At 42.3% G+C, this 19,977-nt stretch overlaps 1 protein-coding gene across 5 annotated transcripts in view; it reads left to right on the forward strand.

Moving 5' to 3' along the window:
- The window catches only part of thbs2a (thrombospondin 2a), a 35,257-nt gene extending 15,839 nt beyond the window's left edge, over window positions 1–19,418 (forward strand). For 4 of the 5 annotated variants that reach the window (XM_029685391.2, XM_029685394.2, XM_029685393.2 and 1 more), the window contains 15 exons: window positions 3,182–3,358; window positions 3,972–4,145; window positions 4,692–4,819; window positions 6,531–6,683; window positions 9,266–9,484; window positions 10,001–10,108; window positions 10,766–10,925; window positions 11,393–11,511; window positions 11,782–12,016; window positions 13,794–14,021; window positions 14,481–14,752; window positions 14,923–15,020; window positions 15,288–15,427; window positions 15,697–15,730; window positions 16,727–19,418. In XM_029685391.2, coding sequence (XP_029541251.1) covers window positions 3,182–3,358; window positions 3,972–4,145; window positions 4,692–4,819; window positions 6,531–6,683; window positions 9,266–9,484; window positions 10,001–10,108; window positions 10,766–10,925; window positions 11,393–11,511; window positions 11,782–12,016; window positions 13,794–14,021; window positions 14,481–14,752; window positions 14,923–15,020; window positions 15,288–15,427; window positions 15,697–15,730; window positions 16,727–16,730 — 2,249 coding nt within the window. In that variant the 3' untranslated portion in view covers window positions 16,731–19,418. The remainder of the gene's footprint in view (window positions 1–3,181; window positions 3,359–3,971; window positions 4,146–4,691; window positions 4,820–6,530; window positions 6,684–9,265; window positions 9,485–10,000; window positions 10,109–10,765; window positions 10,926–11,392; window positions 11,512–11,781; window positions 12,017–13,793; window positions 14,022–14,480; window positions 14,753–14,922; window positions 15,021–15,287; window positions 15,428–15,696; window positions 15,731–16,726) is intronic. The other variant, XM_029685395.2, reaches the window with a different exon arrangement.
- Window positions 19,419–19,977: the final 559 nt, after the last annotated feature.

A 19,977-nucleotide genomic window follows, 5' to 3' on the forward strand; every position in this document is an offset into this window, starting at 1 on the left:
ATACACCTTAGTCAAATACATTTAAACTGAGTTTTTCACAATTCTTGACATTTAATCCTTGTAAAAATGTCCTGTCTTAGGTCAGTTAGGATCACCACTTTATTTTAAGAATGTGAAATGTCAGAATAATAGTAGAGTAGAATGATTTATTTAAGCTTTTATTTCTTTCATCACATTCCCAGTGGGTCAGAAGTTTACATACACTCAATTAGTATTTGGTAGCATTGCCTTTAAATTGTTTAACTTTGGTCAAACGTTTCGGGTAGCCTTCCACAAGCTTCCCATAATAAGTTGGGTGAATTTTGGCCCATTCCTCCTGACAGAGCTGGTGTAACTGAGTCAGGTTTGTAGGCCTCCTTGCTCGCACACGCTTTTTCAGTTCTGCCCACACATTTTCTATAGGATTCTGGTCAGGGCTTTATGATGGCCACTCCAATACTTTGACTTTGTTGTCCTTAAGCCATTTTGCCACAACTTTGGAAGTATGCTTGGGGTCATTGTCCATTTGGAAGACCCATTCGTGAATTAACATCCTGACTAATTTAACATAACACTGATGTCTTGAGATGTTGCTTCAATATATCCACATCATTTTCCACCCTCATGATGCCCTCTATTCTGTGAAGTGCACCAGTCCCTCCTTCAGCAAAGCACCCTCACAACATGATGCTGCCACCCCCATGCTTCACGGTTGGGATTGTGTTCTTCGGCTTGCAAGCCCAAACATAACGATGGTCATTATGGCCTAACAGTTCTATTTTTGTTTCATCAGCCCAGAGGACATTTCTCCAAAAAGTACGATCTTTGTCCCCACGTGCAGTTGAAAACCGTAGTCTGGCTTTTTTATAGCTTGCCCCTGAGCAGTGGCTTCTTCCTTGCTGAGCGGCCTTTCAGGTTATGTCGATATAGGACTTGTTTACTGTGGATATAGATACTTTTGTACATGTTTCCTCCAGCATCTTCACAAGGTCTTTTGCTGTTGTTCTGGGATTGATTTGCACTTTTCGCTCCAAAGTACGTTCATCTCTAGGAGACAGAACGCATCTCCTTCCTGAGCGGTATGACAGCTGCGTGGTCCCATGGTGTTTATACTTGCGTACTATTGTTTGTACAGATGAACGTTGTACCTTCAGGCGTTTGGAAATTGCTCCCAAGGATGAACCAGACTTGTGGAGGTCTACAATTTATTTTCTGAGGTCTTGGCTGATTCCTTTTGATTTTCCCATGATGTCAAGCAAAGAGGCACTGAGTTTGAAGGTAGGCCTTGAAATACATCCACAGGTACACCACCAGTTGACTCAAATGATGTCAATTAGCCTATCAGAAGCTTCTAAAGTCATGACATAATTTTCTGGAATTTTCCAAGCTGTTGAAAGGCACAGTCAACTTAGTGTATGTAAACTTCTGACCCACTGGAATTGTGATAGAGTGAATTATAAGTGAAATAATCTGTCTGTAAACAATTGTTGGAAAAATTACTTGTGTCATGCACAAAGTAGATGTCCTAACCGATTTACCAAAACAGTAGTTTGTTAACAATAATTTTGTGGAGTGGTTGAAAAACAAGTTTTAAAGACTCCAACCTAAGTGCATGTAAACTTCCGTCTTCAACTGTATCTCACACTCAGTCATAGTTACTAAAATAATGATTGACGGCGCCAAGATTTTGGCACCGTCAACTTTTAGAAGGTTAGTAGGAAATTGTATCATTTAAACCACCTAAATATACTCACATTGACTGAACATGTAGTATCTGAACCTCAAACATTAATTTCCCAACTGCTGCTCTTTATCCTTCTCCATATCTTATACTCCAATGCATCCAACATTATGCATGTCCACCATGGTATTGGACAGCTGCTATTTGAGAAAGCAACTCTGGTTATTTAGAAAACTCTGGTCATCTTATTGCAGAGCACGTTGTGTTTTTAGAGAAGATTGTATTGCAAGGTGTCCTATATGTGTAGGTTAATGCCGTATGTATTGGCTAATGTGCGTATGCAGCTGTCGTTTTTTAAACCTCCATTCTAGCACATGACACACACCCACCCTTTTATTGGGGTTTCTATGTGAAGTATATTATTGAATGTTTCTCTAAGCCTGCAGCTAGTTACATTGAAATTAGACATATAATCGTGCCAAAGCATGGTTCAAAAAAATGTGTTCACTGACAGAGAGATACTAATGATACACAAAAATGGTTTACTAAATTTACTGTAACATTGGCTAGCTTTCAATAGCTTTCAATAAATTGGCTTAATGGTCAACAGAGTTACCTCTTCATACAATCAAGACAATTCGTATTGCATGCTGCATATTTCAAGGGTACTCGAAAACACATATTTATCTTATTTCAGTCTTTGGAAGCTAGCTAGCTATATCTGTTCCTCTTCATCAGACAGCAGCTCGTGTTTTCACAAGAGGCTGTGTTTACATCGTAGATAGAAGTTGGCTGCCTTCATCACAAGGGGTATGTACAGGAGTTCTGATTGGTTACAAATTTAGCCGTTCAGCAAATTTGCCTGAGCAGATAGTGTTGAAAAATATTTTTTATGAGAAATTGTGCAAGAATTGAAGGTGCCAACAAATGTTATAGTCATCATAAGAATGATGAATGATGACAGGGATCGATCAACTTCACCATTTTCAGCTTCGGGCCTCCACCTAAAATGTATTGCTACAACAACATAAAAACAATATTTTCCTGCAGTTGTGCGTGCGCGTGTGTGTGTGTGTGTGTGGATGTGAGTATGTATGTCAGTAGAAGCAGATGTGTAATGTTGGAACAGGAGACAGAGTGACTCAATAGAAATATAGAGGAGCGCTGCTCTGCTGGGGTGGAGATGGCTGGACAGAGACCTCATCCCTCTCTGGCTCAAAACCCTGTGACTTGTCTTTGTTTGTCTCTCTCTCTCTCTCTCTCTCTGTCTGTCTGTCTGTCTGTCTGTCTGTCTGTCTGTCTGTCTGTCTGTCTGTCTGTCTGTCTGTCTGTCTGTCTGTCTGTCTGTCTGTCTGTTGTGGTAAATAGATCCCGTGGAGGGTGTATCCATCCCATTATCCCTAAAGGATGTTCTACCCTGCACTAGTACCCAGTATACTGCAACCAAATTACCCAGCAATACGATATTTGAATATAATACATGTATTTTCCCTATACTCTGACTTAACTGTGTGTGTTCAGTTCGTCAGAACGGTGGGTGGAGCCTGTGGTCTCCCTGGTCATCATGCTCAGTGACGTGTGGCGAGGGCCAGATCACCAGGATACGCCACTGCAACGCACCCACACCACAACTGGGGGGCAAGGACTGTGAGGGCCAGGGGAGAGATACACAGCGCTGTGAGGCCAAGCCCTGTCCCAGTGAGTATGGTGGTCCAAGCGGGACAACATAGACAATGTTGTCTTGGAAATCCTGCATCTTGGGAGGCAACCAGTCTGTCTAGAGCGAGACTATAGACACAATGTCCATACCAGACCTGGGTTCAACATTTTAGCTTTCTTTCAAATAATTTAGCTGTGCATTTATTGGGCTAGACTCTTTTTTTGAAAGATATCAAATACTGTTTGAATCCAGTATAAAGTAGTTTGAACAAGTATTTTGGTCTGATTCATACCCACTTACTTGGATTTACAAACAGGGAGAAGTAGAAGAGTTTTACACCTCTACCCACTCGTATAGAAGGGGCACCGTTCACATGCTAACAGTGCTATGTATCTGTCTTTCATAAAACTGAGAGTGCACTGGCCACTACAGAATGGATGCAAAGTGGTTACATATTTCCTGTGTATGACTGTAGGCCTACAACTACTACTGTAATTCTTTGCTACACTTTCTTACAGTAAAGAGACTTGATAAGACAGTCATGTAAAGTAGTAAAACATCCTCTTGGACTCTTGGGAGACTAGCCCCCATTGTGATCTAAGAGATCAGCAAACATTGTGATGATCTACTAACTGTATATTTGTTGTGCAGTTGACGGTGGTTGGGGACCGTGGTCGCCATGGGCGATCTGCTCGGCAACCTGTGGGGGTGGAGTTAAGGGTCGGACCCGTGTCTGTAACAGCCCCGAACCCCAGTACGGAGGCAAGAAGTGCCCTGGGGAGACCAACGACAGTGATGCCTGCAACAAACAAGAATGCCCTATCGGTGAGTGTGTGTGTTTGTGTGTCCCATTCAGCACCTCTGACCCAACCCCTCGTCTCTTTCTCTCTTTCCCTTTGAGGCATGTTAACCTTCCCTCACTCCCTTTCAGTTATTCCAGTTCATTCTCGCATTCCAGTTGAGTTATTATTTCTAATTTCAACATTCCTGTGATAAGTGCTCTGAGAATGGCCTCCAGGCAAATTTTTGTCAAATATTTGTGCTGATAACAAAGTCTGGAAGGATGTGTTTTGCCTCTTTGTAGAATGCACATTGTGTTTGGTCAACAAGCTTTGAAAGCACTGAAACCTGTTAACTTTGAGAGAAATGAAGAGAGCAACCTGCAGTGAACCACCTGAACAACCTGGGGAAGCTGAATATTCTAAATAAACCAATAAACAAATGTCCCAATGTAGCTGCATTAGGCATGTCCTGGTTCTCTTCCTAACCAGTCGCCAACAAACTATAGAGAATTGCTTCCCTTCACACGGTTGCTTTAGTTGTAACTCTGTTAAAGTCTTTTCTAACCACTGTGTTATTGTTCTCTGTCAGACGGTTGTCTGTCTAACCCATGCTTCGGAGGAGTGGACTGTAACAGTGCCCCCGACGGATCCTGGGAGTGTGGGCCATGCCCTCTCGGTTTCCGCGGCAACGGAACCCACTGCGAAGACGTCAACGAGGTAATTTTGGGTTAAAGAAGCATGTTACACAAGTCAGATACTTGGTTAACCCACTAACTAATGGTTAACCCTAACCTTAACCTTAGCCCTAAATACATTTTCATCCCCAGGCTATGCCTAACCATTACCTTAGGATCTTCCTTTACTCATTCATATTCATGACCTATTGCCCTACTTAGAAACTACATCTCATTCTGATCCTCTTTACAGTGTCACATGTTCCCTGATCGATCTGATTGATTTCATTATTGATCGATTGAAAATAATCTCATTCTGATCCTCTTCCACCACAGTGTCACATGATCTCTGATAGATCAATTTATTTGATTGATTTTATGATTGATCAATTTGATATAATCTACTTCTGATCCTCTTCCTCCTCATCGTGACATGGTCTCTGCTCTCTGATTGATTTGCTCCTCTTCCTCCTCATCGTGACATGATCTCTGCTCTCTGATTGATTTGCTCCTCTTCCTCCTCATCGTGACATGGTCTCTGCTCTCTGATTGATCTGCTCCTCTTCCTCCTCATCGTGACATGGTCTCTGCTCTCTGATTGATCTGCTCCTCTTCCTCCTCATCGTGACATGATCTCTGCTCTCTGATTGATTTGCTCCTCTTCCTCCTCATCGTGACATGATCTCTGCTCTCTGATTGATCTGCTCCTCTTCCTCCTCATCGTGACATGGTCTCTGCTCTCTGATTGATTTGCTCCTCTTCCTCCTCATCGTGACATGGTCTCTGCTCTCTGATTGATCTGCTCCTCTTCCTCCTCATCGTGACATGGTCTCTGCTCTCTGATTGATTTGCTCCTCTTCCTCCTCATCGTGACATGGTCTCTGCTCTCTGATTGATTTGCTCCTCTTCCTCCTCATCGTGACATGGTCTCTGCTCTCTGATTGATCTGCTCCTCTTCCTCCTCATCGTGACATGGTCTCTGCTCTCTGATTGATTTGCTCCTCTTCCTCCTCATCGTGACATGGTCTCTGCTCTCTGATTGATTTGCTCCTCTTCCTCCTCATCGTGACATGGTCTCTGCTCTCTGATTGATCTGCTCCTCTTCCTCCTCATCGTGACATGGTCTCTGCTCTCTGATTGATTTGCTCCTCTTCCTCCTCATCGTGACATGGTCTCTGCTCTCTGATTGATTTGCTCCTCTTCCTCCTCATCGTGACATGGTCTCTGCTCTCTGATTGATCTGCTCCTCTTCCTCCTCATCGTGACATGGTCTCTGCTCTCTGATTGATCTGCTCCTCTTCCTCCTCATCGTGACATGGTCTCTGCTCTCTGATTGATCTGCTCCTCTTCCTCCTCATCGTGACATGGTCTCTGCTCTCTGATTGATTTGCTCCTCTTCCTCCTCATCGTGACATGGTCTCTGCTCTCTGATTGATCTGCTCCTCTTCCTCCTCATCGTGACATGGTCTCTGCTCTCTGATTGATCTGCTCCTCTTCCTCCTCATCGTGACATGGTCTCTGCTCTCTGATTGATCTGCTCGTCTTCCTCCTCATCGTGACATGGTCTCTGCTCTCTGATTGATCTGCTCCTCTTCCTCCTCATCGTGACATGATCTCTGCTCTCTGATTGATTTGCTCCTCTTCCTCCTCATCGTGACATGGTCTCTGCTCTCTGATTGATCTGCTCGTCTTCCTCCTCATCGTGACATGGTCTCTGCTCTCTGATTGATTGATTTGATCCTCTTCCTCCTCAGTGTGACATGGTGTCTGACATATGCTTTAAAGCTGGTGGAGCATCGCGTTGCATCAACACAGACCCAGGGTTCCACTGTCTGTCCTGCCCACCCCGCTACAAGGGAACGCAGCCCTTCGGCATGGGGGTGGAAGCTGCCAAGAAGAACAAACAGGTACGTCTGTATCACTCAACATCGGTTTTAGGTCTAGTGTATTATTTAGACTGCATTTACACCGTTGCTGACAGGTGTATAAAGTTGAGCACACAGCCATCCAATTTCCATTAGATTGGCCTTACGGAAGAACTTAGTGACTTTCAACGTGGCACCGTCATAGGGTGCCACCTTTCCAACAAGTCAGTTCATCACATTTCTGTCCTGCTGTCCTCATTTCTGTCCTGCTAGAGCTGCCCTGGTCAGCTGTTATTGTGAAGGGGAAATGTCTAGGAGCAACAATGGCTCAGCCACAAGGTGGTAGGCCACATAAGCTCACAGAATGGGACCGCCAAGTGCTGACGTGCTATAATAATTACCTGTCCTCTGTTGCAACAATCACTACCGAGTTCCAAACTGCCTTTGGAAGCAACATCAGCAGCAGAACTGTTCGTTGGGAGCTTCATGAAATGGGTCTCCATGGCCAAGCAGCTGCATACAAGCCTAAGATCACCATGCACAATGCCAAGCTTCAGCTGGAGTGGTGTAAAGCTCACCGCCATTGGACTCTGGAGCAGTGGAAATACGTTCTCTGGAGTGATGAATCATGCTTCACCACCTGCAGTCCGAAGGACAAATCTGGGTTTGGTGGATGCCAGGAGAACACCACTTGCCCAAATGCATAGTGCCAACAATAAAGTTTGGTGGAGGAGGAATAATGGTCTGGGGCTGTTTGTCATAGTTCAGGCCAATTAGTTCCAGTGAAGGGAAATATTAACTCTACAGTATACAATTACATTCTAGACGATTCTGTGCTTCCAACTTTGTGGCAACAGTTCGGGGAAGGCCCTTTCCTGTTTCAGCATGACAATGCAGCTGTGCACAAAACGAGGCCCATACAGAAATGGTTTTTCGAGATCGATGTGGAAGAACTTAACTGGCCTGTACAGAGCCATGACCTCAATCCAATCGAACACCTCGCCAACTGTGAGTCAGGCCTAATCGCCCATCATCAGTGATTTATTAGTGGCCCACATTTTTAGAATGCGTCTACACTCTGCTGCAAGGGTGGACTCCACTATGCATGAACATAGCACACCTTGACCCTGTATAAGGAGAGAGAGAGGGAGAATGTTATGAAGCTGTAATATATATATATAATATAGATATAGATATATAGAGATGTATATATAATAGAAAACATCTGCTATACTTCTCTCTTCATACTTCACCTGTGCTTGGTGTTACAGTATGAGTAGAGGTCTTAGATGGGATGAGAACTATAAAGTGATGTCTATGTCTCTGATGTTGTTGTTTGTGTTGTTATCTACGTTTCCACTCTAGCAACACATGTATTACTGTTTAATGCAGCTCTGTCATGTCAATAGCTATTTCCCAGTGGGCACACACTGGTTGAATCAACTTTGTTTCTGAAATTACGTCGAACCAATGTGGAATAGACGTAGAATTGACAACATCTGTTGTGGCATACATACATCGTTTCTGCTTTGAAACCATGATAATTGAGTTCACACACAGATTTGTTGTTGAAAAGTTGAATCATCACTCCACTATCCAATAGACCTGGGTTCAAATACTATTTAAAATCATTTGCAATACTTTATCTGGACTTGATTGAGATAGCCTGGCACAATGAAACCAATGGAATAGTAATAAAAAAACTACTGGCTAAAGTATTTGAAAGATCTCAAATAGTATTTGAACCTAGATCTGCTGTTCTGCCCTAACATTACAGACCTCGTGAATCATTGCTTTGTCACTGGCTTTTAAAAACTGTACCGGCTCTGATCCTAGGCCAACATCGTACAAATTGATTTGAGGAAAGGGGAAAGGGGAATTGTCTCATTGTCTCATCTGTTTCCCAGAGCTGATGAAAAAAAGAAAGGCCTTGTTATTGGTCATCACGTAACGTTGTTGTAACGTTGTACCATATGAGGTCACGGAGTGGCATCAAATCACTTCCTAATGATGGACATCTGTAGCAATAGAGATACGACAGTGTTGTCTTTCATTCTCTTGCCGTAGCTACACAAAACACTGTAGCAGAATCCACAGGGTTCATGGCAGAGCAGGGGACATGACAGAACATAACATGACATCTGAGAATACACTTCACCCCAAGAAATATCATGCTCATGCACTGTCCTCTCCTGTACAACCCCAGACAGTTTGACTTGATGCTCTCTCTCTCCTCAGGACAACTGTCCTCTCCTGTACAACCCCAGACAGTTTGACTTGATGCTCTCTCTCTCCTCAGGACAACTGTCCTCTCCTGTACAACCTCAGACAGTTTGACTTGATGCTCTCTCTCTCCTCAGGACAACTGTCCTCTCCTGGACAATGCCAGAGAGTTTGACTTGATGCTCTCTCTGTCTCTCTCTCTCTCTCTCTCTCTCTCTCTCCTCAGGACAACTGTCCTCTCCTGTACAACCTCAGACAGTTTGACTTGATGCTCTCTCTCTCCTCAGGACAACTGTCCACTCCTGTACAACACCAGAGAGTTTGACTTGATGCTCTCTCTCTCTCTCTCTCTCTCTCTCTCTCTCTCTCTCTCTCTCTCTCTCTCTCTCACTCCCCCCCAGGTCTGCGAGCCAGAGAACCCCTGCAAAGACAAGACCCACAACTGTCACCGGTCCTCAGAGTGTATCTACATCAGCCACTTTAGTGAACCCATGTACAAGTGTGAGTGCAGGATCGGCTACGCTGGTGATGGCTTCATCTGTGGAGAGGACTCAGACCTGGATGGATGGCCTAATCAGAACTTGGTGTGTGGGGCCAACGCCACCTATCACTGCAAAAAGGTAACAGACTCTAACTTTATGTTCTCTGTGGGCCACTTTCCTGGATCCAGAGTAAGCCTAGTCTCTAGTCCCCATTTAAATATGCACTCTTGAACTTTTGTGTAATTTCAGCCAGTAGTTTTGAAAGTGGCGCTCACGAGCCAAAACTGGTCCCCATTTTTGTGTACTACGTCATCCATTTGGTGTGATATGTTACCAATCCAGTTTGTGCAATATGTTACACATTTCTTGTGCTTAAGATTGTGGAGTGCATTTTTAAGTCTAGAATAAAAAGGACTTTCGAATGAGATTCTCAATTGAGCATACGCTTTAGTTCAGGACTAGGCTCAATCTTATTAAGTCCAGGACTAGGCTAAATCTTATTAAGTCCAGGAAACTGTCCTAATAACTTTTATCCTCAACTACAGACCTGCAGATTTTCCACATTTTCTAATCTTACGGTATGACAATCTTTGACATTTTTCTTCCTGTGGCTATTTCTAAATCTGTTTCCATTTATTTATCAATATTTAACAGGATAACTGCCCCAACCTGCCTAACTCTGGACAGGAAGATTTTGACAAAGATGGTCAGGGAGACGCTTGTGACCAGGATGATGACAACGATGGAATCGTGGATGAAAGAGTAAGATATCTTATATAAGGCAAATGTGTTAAATGGATGATGGATGAAAAGATTCACTAACTCTTGCTACAGTCTTAGAAAAAAAGGTACAATCTAGAACCAAATAGAGTTCTACCTGGAACCAAAATAGTTATCCTTTGGTGACAGCCGAATAATTGTTTTGGAACCCTTTATTCTAAGAGTGTATGACAATGGAAGTTTGCTTCAAAGGTCAATGTTTGATTGTTAGGACCAACACATTTTTCTGCAAATGTCTTCATCAGGGTATTTAGATTAATTCAATAGGGAATCAAATGCCCTCTCCAAGAAAACGGACACTCCAATCATTCCCATTTCGCTGCTCTCTCTCTTTAGGACAACTCTCCTCTCCTGTACAACCCCAGACAGTTTGACTTGATGCTCTCTCTCTCCTCAGGACAACTGTCCTCTCCTGTACAACCCCAGACAGTTTGACTTGATGCTCTCTCTCTCCTCAGGACAACTGTCCTCTCCTGGACAATGCCAGAGAGTTTGACTTGATGCTATCTCTCTCTCTCTCTCTCTCTCTCTCTCTCTCTCTCTCTCTCTTTTTCTCTCTCTGTCTCTGTCTCTCTCTGTCGCTCTCTTTCTCTCTGTCTGTCTGTCTGTCTGTCTCTCTCTCTCTCTCTCTCTCCTCAGGACAACTGTCCTCTAATGTACAATCCCAGACAGTTTGACTTTGATAAGGATGATGTGGGGGATCGTTGTGACAACTGCCCCTATGAACACAACCCTGCCCAGATCGACACCGACCACAATGGGGAAGGTGACGCCTGTGCTATCGACATTGATGGAGATGGTACTAGCCTTTTCTTACCGTGTTACTAAACATGATATATTGCTGTATTATAATGATATTAAGTGAGAACAGGGAAAGGCTCCTTCAACTCTTATAACTTTTATATTCCGTGTAATATATTATTTAAAAGTCATTCATTTGTATTGCTATTGACAGTAGTTGGCTCTGAACTAGTCATGACATTTAAAAAAAAAAATCTTTAATGGATACTCAGAAAATATTTTATGGATTATTGCAGGATAGTAAATCATGCAAAGGAATGACCAGCTGGCACGGTTTTGCGATTAGTCTTTCCGCCCTCAACTATGAAGTGATTGATTAGCATTAGCTACTTCTATGGCACGGAACGCGAAATGCCACATGCAAGAACAGGCAAGCAAATATCTAGGATTATGACTACAGATATGTCCTGCACACATGATATTACCACTGCATGTGGTTTAATGTCCATTTCCCTATTCCTTTAGAAATCCTAAACGAGCAAGACAACTGCCCGTACTTGTACAACAATGACCAGAAGGACACTGACATGGATGGAGTCGGTGACCAGTGTGACAACTGTCCTCTGCTACACAACCCTGACCAGGTGGGAATAAAGAACAGTCACTTTGCCTTTTGTGTAATTACAAAAAGGACATCATTGCTATCAGGGTTGCAAAATTCCAGAAATTCACAGGATTTCTAGACATTCCCAGTTGGAGGATTTGGATGACCCTTCTTATTCCTCAATCTGGGAATCTTGCAACCGGGATTTCTGGAAAACATTTGGAAAAGTTCTGGAAAATGTTGAATTTTTTTAAAATCATGCTGGCCACTGTAACACTCCTGTCCTCTCCTGTCCTCTCCTCTTTAACAGGCTGACACAGACAATGACCTTGTAGGAGACCAGTGTGACAACAACCAGGATATCGATGAAGACGGTCACCAGAATAACCTGGACAACTGTCCTTACGTCGCCAACTCCAACCAGGCCGACCACGATAAGGACGGCAAGGGGGATGCCTGTGACTTCGACGATGACAATGACGGTATCCCTGATGATAGGGACAACTGTAGATTGACACCCAATAAAGATCAACTGGACTCTGATGGTAAGGGGGACAACACACACACAGACAAACACACCATGGATCAGCATGTTGAATACCCTCACGCCCGTGAAGAACGCTGTAACTGTAGCTGCCTGTAGCTGCCTGAGGAAGAATTAGTATCCAGTAGATTGATTTGTGACTTCTGTAATAGCCCTGGATACACTACCATAGATACTATCAAACATCACACAGAGGATGGCTTGTGATACAGGAATCTTCCGTTGAGACATCCCTGCACCTGTCCACCCTCCTTTTTACACTAATCTTTATAGATATAGGTCAACATGCCATGTCCCATTGTCCTGTAAACTATAGCTACTACTATAACAGCGGTTGTGTACCATAAAAAACATGGGGTGCATTTTACCTCTTAACCACCTTTTCATTCATATATTTACCGTTCAATATGTCTTGTTCCATTTCCCTCTCTCTCTCTACAAAATGTGAAGTATGGTGGGCAGTTTAGAAGTAGTGTACACACATTCAGGAACTTGCAGGTGTAGGGTACAAAAAGTCAACTGATGATAGAAATATAGATATCTGTACACTGTTGAATTGTTGAATGCTCCCGCAGTTTTATTGTGGTGCAAGTATGGTGGGTCAGACATTAAGGAGTTAACAAAAAGGGGTATTTCTGGGTTAGGGTTGATGACGTCATTAGCGTGGGACTTTATCGTGCGGGAACCCATGAGGGAATCATCCGCCAGCCACCCAGCCGCCAGGCCATGAAGTTTTATTTCCGAAGGGGGCATCTGTGCTAATCCACAGTGCCCAATTTCAATTTCATCATGCAGAGTTACCTGAAGTTTGTGTAACTGGCTTTAACTAGAAGCAGGCTGTGTGGAGACTGGGAGAGGTAGGGAAGACAGAGGGAGAGGGAACTAGAGAGCGAAAGAGAGAGCGATGGAGAAAGAGAGAGGGAGAAAGAGAATGAGATACTTCTCAAAGACAACCCCTAGAGCCAGATCCCTTAACCCTCTTAACACCTCATCAGAAGGTGTTTATTTGATAGAATCAAGTCAGCTTCCTGTGCAATTACAGAAGAGTAGAGGAGAAAGTGGAGAAAACAGGCTTTACAGCTCGCTGGCAACTTCCTTTTGCTCTGTATTATGAGTCTGTTTCTAATAGACTATGGCCTCTGACATAGTTACATGTTTCAGTAGAAGTTGTCACGGCATGCAGATGGCTGAGACTCCTTATTGGACTTGGTGGGCATATTCAAATCTACAGGAATTGCAATTCTTGTGATTCTTTTTATGAAACGCTGGTAGAGTGAGTGAAACGTCTGCCTTCCCTGTGGTAGGAATGTTGCAACATTATTGCTAGTGTGGAAACTAGGGAGTTATATAGGCCTACTGTAGTCGCCATGGATAGTTTTCACCTATCGTTCCATTAAAAAGGAATAGGAGAGCAACAAATATATATCATGAATTAATGGTGCTCTTTTATTCATTCAAAAAGGTGACACGTTTCAGCACAGGAGGTGACACAGTGGTCTAAGGCACTGCATCGCAGTGCTTGAGACGTCACTACAGACACCCTGGTTTGAATCCAGGCTGTATTCCAACCGGCCGTGATTAAGTGTCCCATAGGGCGGTGTAAAATTGGCCCATCGTCTTCCGGGCTTGGTCGGTGTAGGCCGTCATTGTAAATAAGAATTTGTTCTTAACTGACTTGCCTGGTTAAATAAATAAAAATAAAGACCATAGTCTCTGTCAAAGTTGTCACAATAAGCCTCTGTATTTTAACCCAGCATCTTCCATTCTTCTATCAACAGGCGACGGTAGAGGAGACGCCTGCAAAGACGACTTTGACAACGACAACATCCCGGACTTCCTTGACGTGTGTCCTGAGAATAATGCCGTCAGCGTCACAAACTTCCGGAAGTTTCAGATGGTGCACCTGGACCCCAAGGGAACAGCGCAGATCGACCCCAACTGGGTGGTTAGACATCAGGGCAAGGAGCTGGTACAGACCGTCAACTCTGACCCTGGCATCGCTGTTGGTGAGTAGGATATAACCTCAATATGTAGTCCCTATACTGCCGTAAAAGAGAGAGAAATATCAGCGATAGATTAAAGATATTTAATTCACTACAGTTTAGAGATGTGCAGAATGTCAACTCTGACCCTGTCAACGCAGTGGGCGACCTTACCTCAGATACTTTCATATATTCCCTTGTAGGGTAGCAAAGTTCAATAAACTTTCCCTTTTGCCAGATTTTTCAGAAATCCCAGATTCCCTCCCAGCTTATTCCCTCCTGATTCCAGGAATCCTCAATGTGGATTTCAGGACATTTGCAACCCTATACAGTTGTATGATCATTTAGATCTGATATGTTACCATATGCAAGAGGTCCAACTATTTCTATGATCAATAAATATCAAGAGGAGCAGAAGTATTATTCAAATGTGTGTCCCACCAACCACCCTAGGTGTTCACTTTTTCTGTTCCACCGTCCTAGGTTTTGATGAGTTCAACGCGGTGGACTTCAGTGGTACGTTCTACGTGAACACGGACCGGGATGACGACTATGCTGGCTTTGTGTTCGGTTACCAGTCGAGCGGCCGCTTCTACGTGGTGATGTGGAAGCAGATCACTCAGACCTACTGGGAAGACAAACCCTCCAAGGCCTTTGGTATCTCTGGTGTCTCTCTCAAGGTGGTCAACTCAACTACGGGCACAGGGGAGAACCTGAGAAATGCCCTGTGGCACACAGGCAACACAAAAAATCAGGTGTGCTAAGATCCAATATATAATTTTGTAGAGACAAAAAATCATATGGTTTCTCTGGTTTAGCCACACCCTCTATTAAGCAATCTTTCAAGCAGCCAGTCGAATTTATAAAGTTATCATAAATCATAGATCTTCAATAATTAAATGGTTTCCTTATCTGTTGTCCACAGGTGCGCACTCTGTGGCACGACCCAAAGAACATTGGCTGGAAGGATTACACAGCCTACAGGTGGCACCTCATCCACAGACCCAAGACTGGATTCATTAGGTGAGCAGGTCTAGCCTAATGCCTAGGCTTTAGCTCAATGGGCTAACACAGTCTCGTGGTATGTAGGAGACCCGGGATTGAATCCAGCCAAACACACCCATCGCACTTTCCTCAGTAACAGTCCGAAAATACTTTTTATGATAATATACTATAGGTTAAGCTGTTAACCAGGGTGTTTTGTCCATAGTGTGCTTTGTCCAAATGTACAGTACTCCAGCACTCCACTCAGTTTCAATCATTCATGTATTGTCTTGTTGTGTTTTGTAGGGTTGTGGTCTATGAAGGGAAACAGATCTTGGCAGACTCGGGACCAGTGTACGACAAGACGTTTGCTGGAGGACGGTTAGGCCTGTTTGTCTTCTCCCAGGAACTGGTCTTCTTCTCTGATCTCAAATATGAGTGTAGAGGTGAGTCATGTAGTTAGCAACACCGTTCTAGCCAGGTCCCAGATCTGTTTGTGCTGTCTTGCTAACTCCTATGGTGTCACGCCAATGACCATAGGAGTTGGCAAGATGGCACAAACAGATCTGGGACCAGGCTAGTACAGTCCATGGTTTGTGAAAAGAATGGTTGGTTGGTAATTGTGGAAGAGATCTCTCCTATTTGGGAGACAAAATGCAGATGAAGGGGTAAAAAAAGTGTTTTTAAAACCTTCCAAATCTTTTCCAATACTCAGATAAGCTGGAGTTTCCAACTGTGTTGTCCATCAGGTAACAATCATAAAGGTCTATCTGTTTTGTGTCGGCTGTATAAAAAATCACAACAAAAAAACACAAGTCACGCTTTTGTTTCTGCTGTAACGCTGAAGTTCGGCTATATGGATGTAATAGTGCCCTTAGACTATGTTGTGTGCATACTGTATGTGTGTGGTTGTGTGGTTCAGATTGTTCGATGTGTGTGTGTGTGTGTGTGTGTGTGTGTGTGTGTGTGTGTGTGTGTGTGTGTGTGTGTGTGTGTGTGTGTGTGTGTGTGTGTGTGTGTGTGGGCACTGCGTTCATCCACCTCTGGCCTGCTCGCCTCCCTACCACTGAGGAAGTACAGTTCCCGCTCAGCCCAGTCAAAACTGTTCGCTGCTCTGGCCCCCCAATGGTGGAACAAACTCCCTCACGACGCCAGGACAGCGGAGTCAATCACCACCTTCCGGAGACACCTGAAACCCCACCTCTTTAAGGAATACCTAGGATAGGATAAAGTAATCCTTCTCACCCCCCCCCCCAATAAAAGATTTAGATGCACTATTGTAAAGTGGCTGCTCCACTGGATGTCATAAGGTGAATGCACCAATTTGTAAGTCGCTCTGGATAAGAGCGTCTGCTAAATGACTTAAATGTAATGTAATGTGTGTGTGTGTGTGTGTGAGACGCTCTTATCCAGAGGTCTGGTGTGTGTGTGTGACACTGTGAGAGGTGTGTGTGTGTGTGTGTGACACTGTGTGAGAGGTCTGGTGTGTGGTCTTAAAGGGTTTCAGGTGCTACTTTGATCTCAAATACGAGAATATTGCTTGTTCACGCTTTACTGTATGATACACACAATGCTCCACCGGTTGCTGTATTGTTGGCTATATTTCCATACCATATTGTGTATGTATACGGCTGTATAGATTACTCTATATACTGTATGACTCTGGATATGCTGTTATTCCTTAGCTTTTTTGTTATAAATGTGCTTAGAATAAATAATCATACGTTTTCTCCTATTTTCACTAGATAACTGAACAGCGTTGGATGTGAAAACTTCAAATGGCTAAAGACACTAAACCTCATAACCTGATCATCAGCCTTTTGCTGATTCGTTCGTCATTTCAACCAATGAAATGGAGCTTCAGCTTCGCCCCACCAAAGTATTTTTGCCTCTAACTTTCCATTGAAGAGGCAGCCGAGGCCTTTTCCAGTTTTTCTGAGTGCCTTATGTGAAAAGACATATCCTTGAGAAATGAAAACCGATGACAAATGAAAAAGGCCTTGTGGACAAATGAAAAAGGTCTTAGCAATGATAAAAACTAAGTAACTGATGTTGACAACATATTATAGGGATTATTTGTACAACCACTTATGTGCTTTACTCCGATTTCTTCCAAACTTTTTACAGCTTTACATTAACAAAAGTAAATATAAAATTATTGTTACTCGATAAATATTGATATTGTTTGTGCTGGAAAAGAGATCAACTTGATGCTAAGTACAATGTACAATAAAGGCGTCTAGGTTGCTTAGCAACTAAAGGTCTCTGTATTGACCTCAGCAGTTTCAGCCCTGCAGTGAAAAATTGGATCAATTTTAATATTTACTGCCAAATATCCACCAAACTCTTAATCAATACCAAAGCACACTGATGTACATCGCTAACTTGAACAAAGTTCTTATTTTTTGTATTGATTCTTATACCACCCAGAATGCAGTTTTGTTAAAAGGGTCTTCAGTTGCTCATTTAAAATGTTTGTCAAACTCTAAAAAGGTTGACCGTGAGACCGTCTTATAACATTTTAAAGTACTTTGGGATGAAGATGTTTATACTAAGTTTGTATTATAATTTCTTCTGTAAATTATTATCACGAGTTTATGTCTTGCTGGTTTGTTTGTTTTGTTTGTTTGCTTTTTTGTTAGAGATTGTAAATAATTTATTTATTTGTTTACACTGACGAAATTTCACAATTGAAGATTGTTGGATATCAACATAAAAATTTCTCAAACATCAAGTTAAAAATACACTATCACAAACGTTGTGTACTATGCAGTGTTATGCCATGTGTTATACTGAACAAAAATTTAAATAATAAAACAACATGCAACAATTTTATTGATTTTACTGAGTTACAGTTCATATGAGAAAAGCAGTTAATTGAAATAAATGCATTAGGCCCTAATCTATGGATTTCACATGACTGGGAATACAGATATGTATCTGTTGGTCAAAGAAACCTTTAAAAAAAATGGGCCTCACAGTGGGCCTCAGGATCTTGTCACAGTATCTTTGTGCATTCAAATTGCCATCGACAAAATGGTGTTCGTTGTCCATAGCTTATGCCTGCCTGTAACATAACCCCACCACCACAGGGCACTCTGTTCACAATGTTGGCATCAGCAAACCGCTCGCCCACACAACGCCATACACGTTGTCTGCGGTTGTGAGGCCGGTTCGACATACTGCCAAATTCTCTAAAATGACGTTGGAGGTGGCTTACGGTAGAGAAATTAACATTAAATTCTCTGACAATAGCTCTGGTGGGACATTTCTGCAGTCAGCATCCCAACTGCACACTCCCTCAAAAACTTGACACATCTGTGGCATTGTGTTGTGACAAAACTGGCCTTTTATTGTCCCCAGCACAAGGTGCATCTGTGTAATGAACATGCTGTTTAATCAGCTTCTTGATATGCCACACCTGTCAGGTGGATGGATTATCTCGGCGTAGGAGAAATGCTCACTAACAGGGATATAAACAAATTCGTGCACACAATTTGAGAGAAATAAGCTTTTTGTGCATATGAAAAGTTTCTGGGATCTTTTATTTCAGCTCATGAAACATGGGACCAACACTTTACATTTTGCGTTTATATTTTTGTTCAGTGTACTTGATGGATATGTTAGCCAAATGCTCAAGATAGGCCCTATAATCACTCAGATAAAATATACAAAACAATGCAGTGGTTTTAAGAGAAGGTGTAGTAGCTATAGTTTGGGTTAGTTGTAACACTCTATTCCAATATCCCTCTAGTATACCCCTTACAATGAAGCAATAGGATATTGTGCATGCATTCTAAGTAGTATGCTAGTATGGACATTGGAACACAGCCTTAAGTGTTGAGGGAGTGAAGATGATGTAAGAGTGAAACATTGATGTAATGGTAAGAGTGTCACGTATGGGGTTAGATGTAGTAGTAGTACCTGTGAGAGAGCAACAGTGGTTATTATGTTAACAGTTCACAGCATCCTTGACCTTGACAACTGATGGTCTGAGGTTTGACTGTGTATGCCTGGTGTGACAGGGAGCATTTGACTTCATGTAAATGTAATATGTTGTTCACAGATGGATGAGGAAAGAACATTCTGCTTTGAATGAGTGAAATATGTAACCAGATGAAGGCCATTCTAGAATCTATCAAAAATCTAGTAAAAAGGTTTCTTGTAACTTTTGGTTGACTTATATGGATCAAGGATATTTGCAATGTATAGCTTTTTGGTTGTTGTTTGTCTGTATAGCGTTAATTGTTGCCAATTTTTGTTTTTTGTAGTTAGTAACTAGCTTAGTTGTATTTTGTGAGGGATTTTGCAATGCATAAATGTCAATTTTTCAGCTTTTCCTTTGTTGTTAGATCTACATTGTCTACAAACCATTTTTTGTTAGTCTATCACTTAAAAGAAATTATCTTGTTTCATAAATAAATTGTTTGTACACCATCTCTTTTTCATTGAGATAATGACAATTATGGAAGAAAATTAAAACGTGTTTATATTTGACATTAAATCGATTACTTATTTAATGAAAATATCAAATAATTTAAGTAGTATTAAGAGAAAATATAACAAAACAATATAGCCCTGATATATGAATCTAGCTTCTACAAAGATGAGATTGAAAACTTTAATTTCAAAGCTATTATGTAAACCATTTTCCAAACTTGGAACCTGTTAAGAGCTCTAAATGTGGCAGTCAATATTGATAGAAAGGTTTTTGTCCCACGCTGGATGCTAAAGATGGGACATTTTAGCAGGTTAGTTAACTCCTTTCACATTCCATGAAATGACATTGACGCAGGGGGTTGGGGGGTTGGAGTTGTCAACAAAGCAACATGACAGAAATATGATGCCAAGTTTTGAACTACTGGTAGTTTCATTGAGAAGATATATAAAGCGATCTGTGCATTTGAACAACAGCATAAATACACTATTTAGAATGAGCAGGCAGCTCACGAACGAACGAGTGCACTAGGGAGAATGCAACAAGCATACAGATGCA

Source organism: Oncorhynchus nerka, linkage group LG16, assembly GCF_034236695.1.
Source record: "Oncorhynchus nerka isolate Pitt River linkage group LG16, Oner_Uvic_2.0, whole genome shotgun sequence".
Lineage (NCBI taxonomy): Eukaryota > Metazoa > Chordata > Actinopteri > Salmoniformes > Salmonidae > Oncorhynchus > Oncorhynchus nerka.